The sequence below is a fragment of the Eublepharis macularius genome, chromosome 7 (assembly GCF_028583425.1).
Source record: "Eublepharis macularius isolate TG4126 chromosome 7, MPM_Emac_v1.0, whole genome shotgun sequence".
Classification (NCBI taxonomy): Eukaryota; Metazoa; Chordata; class Lepidosauria; order Squamata; family Eublepharidae; genus Eublepharis; species Eublepharis macularius.
In genome coordinates, this window is record NC_072796.1 from 142,397,714 (window position 1) to 142,417,163 (window position 19,450).

Genomic DNA, 19,450 nt, shown 5'->3' on the forward strand with positions numbered 1-19,450 from the left:
TTGGATTGTATCTGGGACATGCACAGTCGCTGGAAACAACGGCAGGCAGTCATCAGCCAGGAGGCAAAGAAGCCTGTGCTGAGGTGGTGTCAGCCAGTTTGGTGTAGGGGTTAAGAGCACGAGACTCTAATCTGGAGAGCCGGGTTTGATTCCCCACTCCTCCGCTTGAAGCCAGCTGGGTGACCTTGGATCAGTCACAGCTCTCTCAGAGCGCTCTCAGCCCCACCCACCTCACAGGGTGTTTTGTTGTGGGGATAATAATGACATACTTTGTAAACTGCTCTGAGTGGGCGTTAAGTTGTCCTGAAGGTCGGTATATAAATCGAATGTTGTTGTTGTTATTGATCAGGCCACCTTGAAAGTCCCAGCATCTCACTGAACAGGTTGCCGAGCCAGGTACTTCCACCGAAGACCATCGGACTAGGAGAGCATTCCAAGTGGCCGCATATTTCAGAGGACCAGTGAAGCAGCCTCAGGCGGTCCGAGTTCTCGGGAGGACCCCTTACAGAGGAAGCAGCCTTTGTAGCTCTGCTAGGGTTGCCAATCTCTGGGTGGGGCCTGAGATCTCCCCAAGTTACAATTGATCTTGGGGCCAAGCTACAAGTGACAAATGACACTTGAATGGCTAGTGGATCGAGTGGAGAGCAAGTGGAGGGCAAGTGAACAGGGAGGAATACACTTGCCGTTCAAGTGTCATTCGTCACTTGTAGTTTGGCCCATAGAATCATCTCCAGATGACAGAGATCAGTTCCCCCTGTAGAACATGGCTGCTTTGGAAGGTGGGTTCTGTACCATTATACCCCACCAAAGTTCCTCCCTTCCCCAAATTTCAAGGAATGAAATGATCTCTCCATAAAAGCTGGTGGCCTGAAAGCAACTTTCCATAATCTAGATACGTAAATATAAAATATGCACAGCCTGAAAATAGCAAAGTCTAAAGACACGCTTCGTAAGTTAAGTCAGATAAACTCTGGGGAAATGGCTTTTTGATGTGCCCAGGCTTCCAGAATCCCTTTCTTACTTTTGGCTTTTTCTTCCCCGTGGTTGGGGGGTGTTTACTCTGAGCCCAAATTTGCTGCTCCCCCCACTTTTTTAGCATTTTAAATTGATCATCAGATGGTGCTTTGAAGCTTTTCTACGTATTTGCATGAAAGGGCCACAGCTGCCCTCCTTAGGCAATGAATTCCAGAGAACTGAAGCTGTGCCCTGGTGCAGGGAGAAAAACCCCTCCATCCTCCTTTAAGCATTCACACGTTGCTGGGCCAGTTGAAGCAGCGGCACTCACTGCCTGCCTAAGTGGCACCAAGCTTCATTGTTGTGTTCACCTTCCTAAGCTGCCAGGTGTCCAAGGCAGGCCCCAGCCTTCTTACTGGCGGCTAATCCTTAGTGCGCCAGTCCTCAAATCCTTCCTTTTCCCATAAGCTGCTTTAGAATTATTTGCAGCTCTCTAAGTATACCATGAAACCCAGCAGAAAGATACCTAATCGGCTTGAGGAGCTTTCGCAGAAGCCTCCCTCTGGGAAAATGCAGCACTTCTCCCAGACTGGGTGGCTTTGATAAGCTTCCCCACGCAGCCCAGTGCCAATGGGTTGCTGCCAAAATTGCAACCTGAAGGAGACCCCTCCCCCAAGTCTGCATCGGGGTAGGCACAGCCCTTGTTGCCAGGGGTTTATTTTTGGGGAAAGAGGTGGTGGAACTCAGGACCGCACAGTGACGACACTTTGAGTCAGCTGGAACAAGGGAGTTTTTTAAAGTTTAAATCGCCCTTGGTGAAAATGGTCACATGGCCGGTGGTTCCGCCCCCCTGATCTCCAGACAGAGGAGAGTTTAGATTGCCCTCCGCGCGCGGAGGGCAATCTCAACTCCCCTCTGTCTGGAGATCAGGGGGCGGGGCCACCGGCCATGTGACCATTTTCAAGAGGTGCCGGAACTTGTTCCAAGCCTTCCAGCTGAAAAAAAGCCCTGCTGGTTGCTCTCCTGCCTGTTGACGCACCCCCTTGATGAATGGTCCTCTCCGTCTGTCGCCAATGGCACTTTGTGATCACCTGGTGCAACACCAACCCTCAAGGTCAGGTTTGGTTTTTCGTTGTTTATGCTGTATGACAAAATGTCGTGCCTGAGCGACTATAATCTCCAAGGAGGATCCTTTATAATCCCCCATTATTAAGAGACTGATAGTTTTACAATTAATCCTGACCTTATCCTTTGAAGATCAGAGTGGATTACAATATTTTAAAACTATATTATCGCGGCTTCTCATTTATACAGTAAGTGCTTTTGAACAGCTAAGTACATAGCCTATTGCATGTGCTCTTTCTCCCCGATAACAATCCTTTGAGGCAGATTGTTATTGCTCTCATTTTTAATTCTCTCCAGGGTCTCATATAGAGAGGTCTTTCACACCAGCTGTTATCTGATCCCTTTGAACTGGAGATACAGGGTACTAACCCTGAGACCTTCTGCATGCAAAGTTGATGCTCAGCCACTGAAACACGGTCCCTACCCTACCTCCAAAATCTCATAGGCAAACTTTGTTTTATGCAAAGTAATTTACAGACATTCTGCATCTAGAGAAACCTTTCCCAAGGACACACACACTAGAGACATCTTGGCATGTTCTAGGGCACACGTTGAATTTGCAACTGAGAGCCTGCCTAAGAGCAGTCCCGATATGAGAGTTCATTGTGGTGGAAGGCCCATCAAGGTGAGACAGCTCTCTTTGACGGTAGCTTGTGCGTTGTGACTGATATTCTCATTGGGGAACCTCCAGATAAGTTTCCACAAGGCCCCCTGGAACAGAGTTTGAGAACGACCGTGCTGAGCAAAAAAGATGCTCACCAGGAGGCGGAGACCAAGAAACCGGTTCTGTAGGTCCAAGTGGCACTCCTGAGATTACTGAATGTGAATTTCAAGACCTATTTTTCCCTACGGCTCTGAAAAGACACGTTCATGTTGACAGGCTGTGCAATTTGACATTAAACATAAGAAGAGCCCTGCTGGATCAAACCAGAGGTCCATCTAGTTCAGCACCCTGTTTATCACAGTGGCCAACCTATTGACCTGGAGGGCCAACAAACCGGATGTAAAAGCTGAGGCCTTCTCTTGCTCCTGCCTGCCGGCACAGGTATTCAGAAGTTTGCTGCTTCTGTAGATGGAGGCTCCCTTCAGTCTCCGTGGCTAGTAGCCTCTGGTGGAGCGCTTCTCCATGAATTTGTCTAGCCTCCTTTTCAAGCTGTCTGTGCTCATGGCCGTTGCCATGCCCACTAGCAGTGAATTCCATAACTGAATTGCCCAGTTGAGTAAAATAGTAAAGAGTCCAGAAAGCATAAACTTTCGAGAACCACAGCTCTCTTCGTCAGATGCATCTGACGAAGAGAGCTGTGGTTCTCGAAAGCTTATGCTACAATAAAGTTGGTTAGTCTTAAAGATGCTGCTGGACTCTTTACTGTTTTGCAGCTACAGACTAACACGGCCAACTCCTCCGGATCAGTTGAGTAAAGGAGTATTCATCTTTGGTCCATCCAAAATCTACTTCGCTTCTGCTTCATTGGATGCCCTTGAGTTCTAGTACTCGGGGAGAGTGAGAAAACGTTCTCTCTGTCCACTTTCTCTACCCTGTACATATTATAAACTGCTATCATGTCCCCTCCCCAAAAGGTGTTTTTTTCCTAAACCGAAAAGCCCCCGGCAGCCCCACTGTTGCACGAAGCTTCTGCGCCATGCGTTTCCTCTCCCCGCGTGTGCCCTTTGGCCGCATGCAGATTCCACCCGGGAGAGGAATTGCCTCCCATTAAGCACCTTGTGGGAACATGAATGCAGATTTAGTAAGTCACCTGTCGGGGGCTTGGCATTGAGGATGTCCCCAGCGGTGAAGTTTTCTGTTTCTTAATGTCAAAGATTATTCCTTGATTGGGATTAGCAAATGCACAGATGCTTCCATGGCAGCTGCTGGCGTCTGAACAGTCAGGTTATGCTCAGGTGCACAGAGCCAGCCACGAGGAGGATGTAGTCGTAAAACCTCCCATGGCAGCCCCCCAAAGAGCTGCAGAACCCAATCTGTTGCCAGGCTCTAGTGCCTGTCCATCCACCAGAATCATTACACTGCAGGAACCTGGGAGGCAGTACTTCAGAATAGGGGAGCTGAGGATCCACTTGAAACCGGCAGCCCTCCGATTTGCCTGCCCAGGGGCTGAGAGCAGCCTCCTTGAGCGTACAGCATCTTCCCCTCCATCTCTCCTGCTGCTGGGGCTCCCGATGAAAGTTTCATAAGGCCTCGCTTGCTCCTTATTTATTATGCATTCAAGAGACTGGAAGGCAATTAACCGGGCAGAAAGCTGAGCAGCGGAAAGCCGTCCCTCCTCAACTGGCCGAGCACCTGTACCATGTATTTAGTTTGTTTATTTACAGTCCGCCTTCCTCGCTGATGCTCAAGACAGGTTACAACATCTTATATATCAGGTATCCAATAAACAAGTAGGCTTGATGGCGTTGGAAAGTGCGGTCCGGTAGTCACCGCTGATTGATAGGGTTACAAAATCACAAGACGACACAAACAAAAAACACATCCCAATACAGAAAATGGATTGCAAAAAGTACAGTAAGAGCAAGGTGGTGCATATAACAGGGCAATAGGCTGTGTGTCATACAAACATCCTCCAGAATGATTCCTTCATACTATCGCCCTACCCCCTTTACCTGCCTGGACTATTCTGCTTAGCATCGTTTGCAGAATGGCCGAATAGCAGGAGCCTTCCTGACCTCCTCAGGTGGACCATTCCAGAAGGTGTGGGCCGCATAGAGAATGCCCGGGGTATCAGTCCGGCCTCCCCCAATGCTCAGTGCTCGCACAACAATGACATAGTGCGATGGCTGCAAGCCCTACAGTGTGCTAGGTGCTGTACAGAGAACGGATATCTCTGGATGGAGAGGGTAGGAGCTCAGCTTGATGTAGCGGCCAAGGCTGATTCTCTATTAAAGAAGAAGGTCTAAAGCCGGACTTGAATGTGATGCTTGAGGAAAGGAAGGGCTTAGCCTGTGCAGCACTGCAGACAGCCAGAGACGGATTGAAGCTGGGGCCCCGAGCGTGGTGCTGGCTCTCCAGCTGTGGATCTCTGGCACACTAAAGCGGCTCCCAAAGGGCTCATTTGAATGAGATGCAGGATACCAGTCATGTTTTTATGAGTAAATTCCTCCTGCCTTCCCAAGAGCATCTTAATTCATAGAATCATAGGGTTGGGAAGGGACCTCCAGCTTCATCTAGTCCAACCCCCTGCACAGTGCAGGAAATTCACAACTAACCCCTCCGACTGCCCCAGTGACCCCCCTGCTCCATGTCCAGAAGATGGCAAAGCACCTCCAGGATCCCTAGCCAAACTGGCCTGGGCAAAATTGCCTCCTGGCTCCAAAGTGGCAATCAGCATTACCCTGTGTGTGTGTAAGAAGGGGCCACGAGGACTAAGCCCTGATGTAGCCCTTCCTGCCCTCCCCCTCATGACCTGCCCAGGTTCACAGAATCAGCATTGCTGTCAGGTGGCCATTTAGCCTCTGCTTAAAAACCTCCAAAGAAGGAGAGCCCACCACCTCCCGAGGAAGCCTGTTCCATTGAGGTCATAGATCCAGAGGAGTTAGCCGTGTTAGTCTGTAGTAGTAAAATCAAAAAGAGTCCAGTAGCACCTTTAAGACTAACCAATTTTATTGTAACATAAGCTTTCGAGAATCACGTTTTCTTCGTCAGATGCATCTGACGAAGAGAACGTGATTCTCGAAAGCTTATGCTACAATAAAATTGGTCTTAAAGGTGCTACTGGACTCTTTTTGATTTTGTTCCACTGAGGGACCACTTGAACTGTCAGGAAGTTCTTCCTCCTGTTTAGCCAAAAGCTCTTTTGATTTAATTTCAAGCCGTTGGTTCTGATCCGACCTTCTGGGGCAGTGGAAAGCAACTTTGCGCCATCCTCTATATTGCAGCCCTTCAAGTACTTGAAGAGGGCTATCATATCGTATCAATTGAGGCTTGATTTAAAAGGGATGCTGGAAGGCAAAAGCCCTCTCCTGTTGGACGTTACTGAGCCTCTTTGAGGAAGGGTGGGATAAAAAGGAAGGGTAGATTCACACGTACCTATCAACACCTGAAGCTACAGCCATAAACGTGCACATGTGAATCGGACGTGAGCCACCTCACAACACATGGCACCACACCAGAGCACTCGGCTCTGCGTCCCTGTCGATGTAACTCTGCCTGGAAAAGTAACATGGGCAAAACATTCCAGAGTGTTGTTTCATTTCCCTGCCTAAATGTGCTCCTCGCTTCCAAATATCAACTTGGTAGCTCTCAGCATCAAACAGGCCTTAGGAGACCAGCTGGGATATTGCGGCCAGAGCTCCAGCTGGCAAAAAAACCTACTTCTTGAGATGCGTGACGTGTATCCAGTAAGCAGCAGGTCTGTGTGAGAAAATAAACACAAAAAGCAGCCTTGTAACGGAGTCGGACCATCCCGTGATCTCTCAAGGTCAGGGTCGCCGCCTCCGCACTGGCACCGGATCTCCGGAGTGCCAGGCTGAGGTCTTTCCAATCACTTGGTCCCTGATACCGAGGGAAAACTAGGATCATAAGCAGAGACCTGAAGCAAACAATAACAAACAGACACCAGATTGCTGCGGCGTGAAACATGAACACAATAAAACCAAACCATAATGTGTATTTGCTGGAGCATCAAAGCATGAATATGAAGCAATTGCGGTAATTACTTTTGCAGGAAGAGAGGGGGGCGAGGGGAAAGCTCTGTGCCAGAACAGTTTGGAGCCGCAACGCCTCTAGTGTTGTCTCTCAAAGACTGGGTCTTCAGCAGAGAAAACTCTTTCCCAAGACCTTCTCTGGGAGATTCTGTAGCTGGAATTGAACCCGGTACCTGCCATGGCCCCTCCCCAGGTGTCATCAGGGATTGTGGGGGCACATCTGCACCATGCAACACATCCAGATGCCTCAGTTTGCAGGGAGACACTTTTGACCTTGGACAATGCCAGCCTGAACGAACTAATAAATAGTATGCATGTTATTTTATTTTCCCTAGTAAGCAGAAAATGATCTTTGCCCACCTTTTGCTCCCCCAAATGAATTATTCTTACATCATCTGTACCTCATTTCTTCCATCTTTCCTCCTCCTTTTCCCATTTCCAAGCACAGGATCTATCACTCACTTGGCCACCTCTTTTCCCCGGGAACCAAAGGAGGGGTGAATGCCCTCCTTTCAGACCATCACTCCACACAGCTCACAGCTGCCCCATCCTTCTGCCTCATCGGGAGGCCGCAGACATTATGGGGCTTTGTCCTGATTGCTCGAGACATTGGCCAAAGCTTCTAATGGATTTAGGAGCTACTGAGTTGTCCCTCCCCTATTCAAGGGCAGTAGAGAAACAGAGCTGATTGTGTCCCGAGCCTGGATCTTGGATGCCGGAGATGCAAGGTGAGTGTGCCGTGCCCTCTCCTGCCCTTAAGCACTAAGTCCCAACTCTGACTTTAGCCCAGTCCAGACCTCCAAGCTGTGTTCCCCCAGGAGGCAGTCATCCAACAGTACCCACGGGTACCAGTGTTTTCAGCTGCTTGTTGCCATGGCTCCAGCACTATAGTAACAGCCAACAGCTGGATCCAGGGGCTCCCGTGAGCCATTATCCTGGGAGGAAGATGCTTGATTCTGGAGGAAAGAGCAGTAAAGTCTCCTCCAAAGGAAGGTGGCTTGTGGATAGCTGCTGTGCTGCTATCAGGACTACCAATTTGCAGCCCAGCTAAGAGAGATCATGAAGGATTCTGGGGTTGGGCTCAAAGCGGCAACTAGTCCAGGGCCCTGGCCGTACCTCCACCCTGCAAAGCAAGCAGAACATGCCAAACAGATGCCTGCTCAGCCCAAGGGAGGGGACTTACTCATTCACACTGATTTCACCACTGGGGTTCAGCACCAGAAGATCACAAGTAATCTGGAAAAGTGCATCTGAGTGCATGCAGAGTGCACTCGGCAGAAAACCTCTTCCTTCCCAGTCCCTCCTTTGGCTCAGCCCGTCAGTCCTCATCCCGTTCATGCATGCAACTGGAATGTGTTCTTCCCGCCCTCTGTTGCCTTCCCTACTGTCATTTTTTGGGGATTGTAAACTGCTTGGGGCGGGGACCTTCCTTTTTGGTGTTGCTCTGTAAAGCGCCACGTGCATTCATAACACAAAGTCACAAGGGAGCTGCAGAAAGTGGCAACGGAGCTCTTCAGATTCTTGGTGACGTGGGACCACAGCAGAGTGCTGGCCGCAGGCTATTTAAGGGGATTCATGTCATCTCTGCAACGATCTTGAAAGTTCAGGTATTTGATTCTTTGGGAAAGGTTTAAAACGTGGCAAGTGCTGGGGAATGCAGCACCTGCAGTTTTAGTCTTTCTTCAGTGCCTCCTGCCGCTCTTCTTTGAGATGATGAAATTATGTTGCTTTGTTTTCAAGGCCTCCGGGAAGGAGAAACTCTTCTTTGCTCTGTTCAAAAGCTGAGGTTTTGATTGCTTCTGAGAGCCCCGGCTTAGCTATAGGCAACAGTGTTATGTTAGGACTGGGATATGGCAGCTTTGTGCACAACCAGTTCTGTAGATCCAGAAGCCTAGTTCAGAATTCACAGACAATGCTCCGGACGCGAATCTCCTGGCCAGACTGAGGGGGTAGCAGATGGGCAGAGGTTTCTCAACAATGAGTCATCTTAAAACACTTCAGAAGTAATCGGTGATGGGAATGAGATGTTTGTTAAGAGATTTTCTAAATGCAAGAGATCTTTTATCGCCTGCCAATTGCTTGCATTAGCTGTTTTGTGCATTGTGATTCTCTTTGTATCGTATTTGGCAAAATTGGATATAAACGGGAAAAAAGCAATCCCTATAGTAGCTTCAGTGGCACAAGCAGCCCTTTGGAGGCCCAAGTTGGTGGTGAAAGGGGATGCCTCATTGAAGCACAGGCCTGAGTGAGTCCAGTTTTATTTACGTTGTTTATATCTGCCTTTCTCACTGAGACACAAGGTGGATTACACAGTGTAAGTCAGTATAGTCAGTGGCTGGGACAGTCAATAAACACTGCAAGCGGCTATGGATTGCAGAAATTTGAAAAGAAGCATAAATCTGATACAGACATTAAACAAAGCTGAAATAATACACAAGCAACTTAACATGATATATTAAACAACACAGAAACTCCCCAGAAGGAGCATATTTGTAGCAGCAGATGGTACACAATAGTATAGTCTACAGTTCCTATCCTTTTACCAAAGCACCTCTCTCAACCATTTCCCTACGGCACAGCCCCATTAGAAAAAGCCCTCTTGAGTTATTCAGTTTTACATAGTTTGCAGAAGGTCAAGAGAGTGGCAGGTTTCCTGACGGCTTCACGTAGGCCATTCCATAAGATGGCTGCCACCACAAAAAGAATAGGCATGTACAGGCGGTTGTCGATTTTGCCCACTTGCAGAGTGGCACCTTAAGAAGGCCCTGTTCAGATGAGCGAAGCTGTAGTGGGAGAGCATAAGAGAGAGAGGTGGTACTGTAGATAGGAGGGGCCAAGACTGTGAAGGGCTTAGTGCGTAATAGGTAAAAACCTTGAATTGAGCCTGGTAGCTGATGGGTAGCCAATGGGAGTGACTGCAGAATGGGAGTGATGTGCAGTCCTGCTAATAACTCGGCTGTGGCATTCTGCAGCAACTTTGAGAAGAGACCAATGTAGAATGCGTTATAGTAGTATAATACTGATACATCCCTCTGAGACAACAGCCTCACAGTACAGCCTCACAGTATCTCAGTAAAAAGCCATCTTGAGTAATTAAGTTTTGCATAGCTTGTGGAAAGCCAGGAGAGTGGGGGCTTCATGACCTCTTCTGGTAGGCTATTCCATAATGTGGGGGCTACCACAGAGAACGTACGTATACTATCCAAAGCATCGAGTGATGCAGTAGCGATCTTGGGTCCCTTGATCGCTGTGGTCAAGTGGCTGAAAGCAAACAAACTGAAACCGAACCCAGACAAGAAGGAAGTGATGCTGACTAGGAAGGTGGAGATCTTGAGGGATATTGTACTCCCCAGTTTCAATGGGGTTTAGTTGAACCTTGTAGACTTGGTTAAGAGCCATGGGGTTAAACTGGATCCAGCATAGCTGTTATAGAAGCAAATGAATGCAGCTGCAAAAAAAAAATCAGCTCAGTCTAGCCAGGAAGATGAGGGTGGCAAGGCACAAACTTGCCAGTTATGGAGCAGGATTGGATCCTTCGGGAAGGATTAAAGTGACCGGCTGCTGTGTGGATGGTTGTGGATGAACTGGCCCATAAATGGCAGCCAATCGTTTTTATTATTCATTTATGTATTATTTGGCTCTCCTTTCCGGTTCAAAGCAGTTTGCGAGGGGGAAGGGAATGGTTGTTGCATATAAATTAAAGCAAACAAAGGGCGAGCAGTGATATCAGCGCAGGTCAGGGGGACTTGTCCGTTCCCTTGAGAACTGTTAGCTGGAGAAAGCTTCTTGCACTCCTTCTGAAGCTGAGGGAGAGAGACGGCCTTCTTCGCTTCCTTTGGAAGACAACTCCAAAGGGTAGGAGCCAACACCAAGAATGCCCTGCTGCTTGTCACATGAATACACGAAGCTGCCTTACGCTGAATCAGGGTCAATATTGTCTACTCGGACTGGCAGCGGCTCTCCGGGGTCTCAGGCAGAGGCTTTCCCGTCACCTGCTGCCTGGTCCTTTCCACTGGAGATGCCGGGGATTGAACCTGGAACCTTCCGCATGCCAAGCAGAGGCTCTACCATTGAGCCACAGCCCCTCCCCGGTTAAAAGGTCCCCTTCCCATGTTGAAAGGAGAATCTTGCTTTTAAGTGGTGTTGGGGCTCTTGTGGAAAGAGGTTATCCTTCCGGTATGTAGGGTCCGAGCCATGGAGGACCTTAGAATCGAGTTACCAGCACCTTGAACTAAAGCAGACTGGCTGGATGTGCTCCAAGCAACCAGCCCCTTGGTGGTTTTGCTGCCACGTATTGTCGCAGTTGAAGCTCCCAAATTAACTTCAAGGGACGTCCTATGTGACATGTGGCAGCGGTCAAGCTTGGGAGCTTCTGCAGTGAATCACCATGATAAGATCAGGTCTGTCCAGGGATGAGGAGGGGGAGCTTTCATTTAAGATGCAGGTGGGGAAAATGCAGTTTTAGGCATTGCCCTGCCTATGTTTCCAAAAAAAAAAATGAAATGAAATTTAAAAACTAGTTGGATCCAGAAATGCTCTCTGGCTTTGCACATAATCAGACAAAGTAACCAGGTTGTCATTGGCAAGTCCCCTCCAAGATTTAGGCTTCAAAGCACAGGCACGGACCCACATCAAAAGGAGGATGTTCACCTGAATAAAATATGAATAGAGAGAGGGAGAAAGTTGATGCTGAAGTGCGGCACTGCATAACCCTCCATCTCATCTCTCCCCATCACCTGCCTGTGGGTTGTAGAACACCCGCTTTAACCTGTGGATCTTTGTCCTAACTCTCTCTCCCTCCCTCTCTCTCATCAACAGCTGGTCTAGGATGGCCCCAGGAGAGGCCTCCCTGGGCTCCCTCGTGCTGCTGGGGCTTGTGGCACTCCAGGCCCACGCGTGTCCTGCCACCTGCCGCTGCTACAGCATGACTGTGGAGTGTGGCTCTCTGGGCCTCAAAGAGCTCCCGGCCAGCATCCCCCCCTCCACTCAGGTAAGGCTCCGGCAGAAGGACAAGGCTGCCAGGGAGGGGGGATGCCGCAAGGATCACAGAGGAAGGCAACATCACATGGGTATGGGATTGACACTGTTGGGGGGGGCGTTATTTATTTATTTCACAACATTTATATCCTGGCTTTCTGCCCTTATTAGAGCAACCAAGGTGGCTAACAAAATGTACATAATAAAATCACATCTTAAAAAGTATTAAAACCAACAAAAACACATCATTAAAACACTTAAAACCAGAAATAAACTACACATCATTAAAACACTTAAAACCAGAACTAAACTACATGCAAAAACATAAAAACAACAAAACGTCAGCTGAGGAAATGCCAAACAAAACAGAAAAATTGTCACCCACCAGCAGAAGATGGTAAAAGAAAGGGACAGATGCATCTCCCTGGGGAGAATATTCCAGAGTTCTGGTTCCACCGTTGAGAAGTCTCTCTCCTAGGTGGCCACCCACCTAATTTCAGAAGGCAGGAGCAGATGAAGTGGGGCTTTCAAAGATGGCCGTAGTGGTTGGGTGGGGTTATAAGAGAGTAGGTGGTCCTTCTGGTATGGTGGTCCCAAACTATATAGGGCTTTAGACATCAGTATCTCAACATCAGTACCTTGAATTGTGCCCAGAACCAGATCGGGAGCTAAGGCAGATGGGCCAAGAGTGGAGTGATAGGATCCCTACGACCCAATATCCTGGCTGCAGTATTCTGCACGAATTGAGGTTGCTGGACACTTATTTAGTTGTTTGTTTGTTTGTTTGTTTGTTTGTTTGTTTGTTTATTTACAGACCACCTTTCTCACTGAAACTCAAGGCAGATTACATATTGCGAGATTAGCACAGTCGATATCAAGGACATTTCAATAAACAATGCCATGCCATAGGGTATATGAATGCAAATCTGCCAAGTTTTAAAACCAGCAGAAATACAGAGTTGAAGAAATGCTGAGACGGAACATAAGCAATTCTAGGATTAACATTAGACAACATAGAACTATAATAATAATAACATAATAACATTCGATTTATATACCGCCCTTCAGGACAACTTAATGCCCACTCAGAGCAGTTTACAAAGTATGTTATTATTATATTGTCAAAGGCTTTCATGGCTGGAGAACGATGGTTGTTGTGGATTTTCCGGGCTGTATAGCCGTGGTCTTGGCATTGTAGTTCCTGAACGTCAGGAACTACAATGCCAAGACCACGGCTATACAGCCCAGAAAATCAACAACCACCACCTATGTTATTATTACCCCACAACAATCACCCTGTGAGGTGGGTGGGGCTGAGAGAGCTCTGAGAGAGCTGTGACTGACCCAAGGTCACCCAGCTGGCTTCAAGTGGAGGAGTGGGGAATCAAACCCGGCTCTCCAGATTAGAGTCCCATGCTCTTAACCACTACACCAAACTGGCTCACCAAACTACCTGGCAGGGTCATCATTAAAGCAACAGGTAGTACATAGAAGCTCATACTTAAAGCAGCGGACAGAATGTAAGGCAACATAGTGGTCAAGTCTGAGGTCCCCAGCTTGTTAGTGAAGCATCTCTCTGAGATCATCTCCCTACAATACATCTGTGTAAAAATCTCCTTGCATAATTCAGCTTTGCATCATTTGCAGAAGGCCAGGAGAGGGGGGTGGGGCTCTCTTGACTTCCTGGGGCAGGCCGTTCCATAGGACATGGGCCATCACATGGAAAACAGCTACTCTGTGCAGGTGGGAAGCCTGAAATCATTCCTGCAGAATTTTTGGAAGGCTGTACGGGAGCAAACTGGAACTGGAGCAGGCTCCCCTTAGCATGTGTCCTGGGTGTGCTTGTACGTGTGCGAGTGAGGGAAGGAGAGGGTTTTGTATATGGCGTGCCCTTGTATGACCTCTCTTTCTGCATGTCTTCATCAGGCTGGACGCCCATCTAAAATAAGTAACATGATTTCTAGAAAAGCAGCTTCATACTTAATTGGGCTACGTACCCAATCCATTAGAGCAAACGGGAAGGAATTGCTTTGGAATGTGCGGACAAATGAAACTGCCCGATACGGAATCAGGCCAATGGGCCACGTTGCGCATAGGATCCTTTCTGCAGTGGCAATTCACCACCCCCGGCAGAGAAGCGATTCCCTTGACACCTGCTGCTGGTGGAAATCCCCGGGTGTTACATGCCTGTTGACCCGAGCGCCAGGTGTCTCTGATGGCCTTTTGTCCCTCCTTGGTCCTGCAGACGGTTTTCCTCCAGGACAACAGCATCACACAGATCCACCAGCAAGACCTGGCGTCTCTCTCGGGCCTGCAGTACCTCTACATGCAGAACAACACCATTTCAGCGCTGGAGCCCGGCGCCTTCCGCAGCCAGGACCGGCTGCTGGAGCTGGCACTGAACGGCAACCGAATCCACCTCATCAACAGCAGCATCTTTAAAGGCCTGGAGCACCTGCGCGTCCTCTACCTGGCTGGCAACCAGATCACCCGCCTACCAGACTTCACCTTCTGCGACCTGGAGGTGAGTCCAGGGGATCAGGGGTTATGCACAGCATACCAGGGTATCTAGTCTCTGCTAGACCCATTTCAGAGATGAGGAACTGAGGCTGTTTAGGGACACCCAGCAGGCCACAGCTCGGCGGGGGCCGATTTATGCAGGAAATGTATATTCTGCCTTTCTTTCCTACAAAGGGCACGCAAAGTGGCTGAGCACATAAAACTGGGTTTTCTCTGGTGGATCTGTTCTGCTAACAACGGCGCCTTCCTCTGGCACAAGCAGCCTCCCCAGACGCTGCAACAGCCTCACAGAATAAAAACGCCAAAGGCCCTGTGGAACAAAATGGCGTTTGCAAGTTTCCAGAAGGGCCTGATGGCCATTTTGTGGCTGGGAATTCGAACTCCAGCCCCCCTCTTTGCTGGTCCAGAATAGCTCATTGCCAATAAGCCGCTGGGTGGGAGCCCTTCGCCCCAAAGATGGACTCCCTCCAGACCCCACCAGAATAATAATAACGGTGCTTATGTACTGTTCTGGAAACGAGTGCCCCACCTGGAGTGGTGAACAAAGTCAGTGTTTTCATTATCCCCACAATCCAACCGGGGATCTGGGCTGAGAGGAGGGGCTGCCCCAAGGCCACCTGCTGAGCTGATGGCAGGAGTAAAAATAACTGCACTTATATCCCGCTCTTCTGAGCTCATAGTGGCCGTGGGATTCGAACCAGCAGAGTGCTGATTTGCAACCCAACCACTTAACCACTATGGTACAGCATCACCTCATCCTGGCACAAGTCCTGAAGAGTTTGCACATTCTATGATTTGTCACTGGAGCATTTTCTTAACTGCCATCCCCCAATCCTTTCCCAATGCCATTTTTCTGATATCCACATCAGGCATCGTTTCACCCAAATTCTCTTCTAGGGCAAAGGTTGAAGGAAATTATGGTGCTTTTAATTGTGGCTTAAGCCACCATGAGGAAAGGTGGGATATACATTGCAATAAATAAATTAAGCTTGCAGTGGACTCCCTTAGGCCAGAAGTTCGGCTAGCAAGAACTTCTACTCACTGGTTACGTCTGGCCGGCTTTCCCCCTTTGCAGAGGCTACAGGAACTTCACTTACAGGAGAACAGCATAGAGATTCTCGAGGACCAGGCACTGGCTGGACTGTCCTCGCTGGCCCTGCTCGACCTCAGCAAGAACAACTTACGCACCATCAGCAGGATGGCTCTCCGGCCCCTCATCAGCCTGCAGGTGCTCCGGTTGACAGGTAAGCCTTACCCAAACTCCTCTAGCACCACCTGCAGGCCTCTTCACTCAGGAGAGGTGCGTACAGACATACTGCTCTGAGAGGAGCTCCTGCTCTGCTAACTGTGAATGGAATACATGTTGCGAAGTACTTACGGATGCTCAAGTGAACCTCATTTCATGTGTCCCCCACAACTTCCCATGCATTCGCTCACACAGTCACACTTCAGTTTGCTCCATGTGAGTACATTCATGCATTCGATATCAGTTCCTCCTCAACTACTAAAAGTTTTCCAGTTTCCCCCACATCCATTCATTGAAATGCAGATCTCGACACTTTCTCACACCATAAAGAAATGCAAATTGGGAAGTCAAAGGAGCCTACAGTACTTGTTCATGCAGCGGAATTAGTGATCTACCCTCCGGACTCACTCACAAATGCAGTCACACAAAGGGAGCTCCCATGAAAGCTGCATTTGCGGGCGCCGAGCAAGAACAGCCTGCATGTGAATTGAGGACCACACATAAAATCCTGCACTTGAGCATCCCCAGGTAATTTGCAATGTGTATTTCCACTCTGTGTCACATCATGTACCAGGCTGTGCCTTCGTTGTAGATCAGGGTTCCCCAACGTGGTGCCCATGGGAGCTGTGGCTCAGGGCTTGCTGTTGGCTGTCCTCATTCATATGAACGGGTTTTCCATGGTTGCACTAGCAGCCATAGGCTCTGGAGGATCAGGAAGTTTGGTGAGCACCCAGGCTTGTGGTTCCGTTCCTTCTTCAGGTTTCCTTGTATTCCCCCTTCTCTTCCTCCCTGGGCCTTCCTTAAGTTTCTTTTTCTTCTCCTTCTGTGATTCTTTTGCAGAGTGAGGGGAGAGGTAGTGTGTTTGGCTCCACTTCCTGCAGAAGCCCTTTGGGGACAGCACTCAAAATTCCAAAGGTGCCTACAGGCTCAAAAAGGTTTAGGAACGTTGTGGTTTTTCACACACACGCAGGGCTTTTTTTCAGCAGGAACGTGGTGGAACGGAGTTCCGGAACCTCTTGAAAATGGTCACATGGCTGGTGGCCCTGCCCCCTGATCTCCAGACAGAGGGGAGTTGAGATTGCCCTCCGCGCCGCTCGGCGGCACGGAGGGCCATCTGAGCTCCCCTCTGTCTGGAGATCAGGGGGCAGGGCCACCAGCCATGTGACCATTTTCTCCGAGGACAACCCACTGAGTTCCACCACCTCTTTCCCCAGAAAAAAAGCCCTGCACACACGTACACATCCATTGCAAGTTTGGGACTTTCTGAAATCAGTCTTTCCAGGCACCTAGCGTGCTCATCCATTTAACCGTTTATTCCTCTCCTCTCCCACCTTGCTTTTTAGCCAGTCCATTTGAATTTTGTAGTCTTTATTTTAAAACATTTAGCCAGGGGGAGGTGGGAGAAATGATTGTTACATGGACTAGCCAGTCAGCCCTCTGGAAAGCTAACTGGTCGTGGGAACAGGAACAAGTTTTGCTCCCCTGTTCTGTTCCCTGGGGAAGGTTGTACATCTGCCTGAAAGTGGTGACTGGGCACCAACTGCAAGTTCATTGCTTAAAGGTTGTGCATTTGTGCTCAGCCTCATTCCAGCACCCAGTCTGAGGTCCTTCCAGGTGAACGGGCATTAGTCAAGCCTGCAGGAAGCTAGGCAAGGAGGAAGATGACAGGCGTGGACAAGCTGTGCCTGGAAGGCTGGATGCAGCTGGAGAAGGCATTTGCTCTGGCTAGGGACCAGGGGAGAGGTGAAGAGTCCAGCTTCCAGTTCCAGTGGCAATAGTACATTGGGGCAGGCTCGAGGCCAGCATCTGGCTGAACCTGTAGGGACTCATTTAAGTCAGGTTCAAGCTCAAGGTAGCCTGGGAACTCTAGGCCACAGAAGAAACTTAGGACCTCAGCATTGTCCCAGAACTACATTTCCCAGGATTCTTTAGGGTGATGCCGCAGCAGCTGACCTCGCAGCACATGTGCATTACTAGGGAAATACATGATCCTATCCCGACCGTTTCAAAGCAGCCACTGGAGCAGCAGGGCGGGCTCCTCTTGAATTGGGCCACTGTGCTGGTATCCTTTCCCGATCTCATTTAAATCTGCCCCCCATTCGAGCTGTGCCATAGGGGGAAAGATAGGCCCAATATGAGTTTTCCTTATCAAGCCTCTCTGTCATGCCGATTTCCATATGCAAAATGATACAAGGAGGAATAAGATTTAAATTGGACCCTGATGCTGCAGCCCCCATTCAAATCACCCCCTGGTGGCTTCTAATATTAAATTAATATCTGCACTAATAAGCATTCTGGCCCTGCACAACTGCTGTGCCCTTGTAACTGGATGGGAGAATCTTGGGATCTGAGACTAAGATCCAAGCTACAAGTGACGCCTGACACAGGTTGGACACTTGTCAGCTTCCCTCAAGTTTTGATGGGAAATGTAGGCGCCCTGGTTTTACAGCTTGGCTCTCCATTACAGCTGCAAGACCAGGATGCCTACATTTCCCATCAAAACTGGAGGGAAGCTGACAAGTGTCCAACCTGTGTCAGGCGTCACTTGTAGCTTGGCTCTAAGTCACAAAAGGGAATAAGGCTGAGTGGGTGTGGAAACCAGAGTCCGCAGCCTCTGTTCCCTTTTCTGGGCAGAAGTGTGCAAGGGGAGGGGAAATAACATGGGAGGGGGGCTGCTTTCTAGATGCTGGGGAGAAGGGAGAAGATGCAGTCCTTCGTGACTGGGCCCCCTTTTTTCTCCCAACAGAGAACCCTTGGCGATGTGACTGCTCGCTGCACTGGCTCAGTAACTGGATCAAGGAGGACGGGCAGCGGCTCTTGAGTCCTCTGGACAAGAAGATCGTGTGCTCTGAGCCGCCACGCCTGGCCTACCAGAGCCTGATGGATATCTCAGGCAACAGCTTGATCTGTATCCCACCAGTTGTGCAAGTGGAGCCACTGGAGATGACGGCACGACTGGGAGACGACCTGCGTGTCTCCTGCCAGGCTTCAGGCTACCCACAGCCGTTGGTGACTTGGCGTAAGCTAGCTCACTGGCGAACGGGGGGCTCCAGGGCCAATGGTGCCCGGGTGCCCGGTGGAACCTTTGAGTTGAGCGAGCGCAGCGTGGGGGAACGCTTTGAGCAGTCGGACACAGGCAGTGGGATGCTCTTCCTTAACAACGTGACGGTGGCCCATGCAGGCAAATACGAGTGCGAGGCTTCAAACCCGGGAGGGACAGCCCGAGTCCTCTTCCACCTCATGGTCAACCTCTCTCAGCAGCAGCAGCAACAGCAGCAGATTTCGAGGGGCTACCCAGCTTCCGTGGACATCAGCCAGGAGCCCCTCTATGACATGGAAAGCATGGACTTCAACGCGCTCAGCATGGCCACACAGACTGCCATTGCAGTGGCCATCTCCCTGCTGGCCCTGGTGGCCCTTCTTCTGGTGATCATGATCTACCGGAAACACCGCAAGCGGGAGAAGGCCAAGAAAGAGGAGAACATCCTTTATGTCAATGACTACTCAGACGGGCCCACCACTTTCGCCCAGCTGGAGGAGTACCGTGACGAGAGAGGCCACGAGATGTTCGTCATTGACCGCAACAAGCCCCTCTTTGCCACCTACAAGGACCCTCAAGGCCTGGCGGGGGTCTTCCCTGAACAGCTGCAGGACCAAGCCACCCAGACCTTGGAAGGGGAAGGGGACTGCCCGCCAGAAGCCAGCGAGCTCTTCGTCAACCAGGGACTGATGTTCCAGCCTCAGATTGCTTATGAAATCCACTGCTGAATTCCTGAGGCGGATTCTGGGCCTTCTTGACCTTTCACCTCTGTCCTGACCTTTTCAGTAGGTCTGCTTTCTCTGTGATTTAAGGTGACTGGGGAGGAATCTGTTGACACTTCAGCTGCCATTAGTTACCAAGGGGATCAGAAAGGATTTGTTCCGGAGCCTCTCCCTGACTCCCAAACAGGCACCTCGCCCCAAGCAGCTTTT

The 19,450-nt window shown here is 49.6% G+C and overlaps 1 protein-coding gene across 1 annotated transcript; it reads left to right on the forward strand.

The window, feature by feature from the left end:
• Positions 1-763: 763 nt before the first annotated feature.
• On the forward strand, positions 764-19,246 carry LRRC24 (leucine rich repeat containing 24). The gene is made up of 8 exons (XM_054985945.1): positions 764-779; positions 2,771-2,867; positions 4,767-4,929; positions 7,402-7,463; positions 11,554-11,725; positions 13,958-14,236; positions 15,308-15,476; positions 18,225-19,246. The coding sequence occupies exons 1-8, from the start codon at positions 764-766 to the stop codon at positions 19,244-19,246; spliced, it is 1,980 nt and encodes a 659-aa protein (XP_054841920.1).
• The last annotated feature ends 204 nt before the right edge of the window (positions 19,247-19,450 follow it).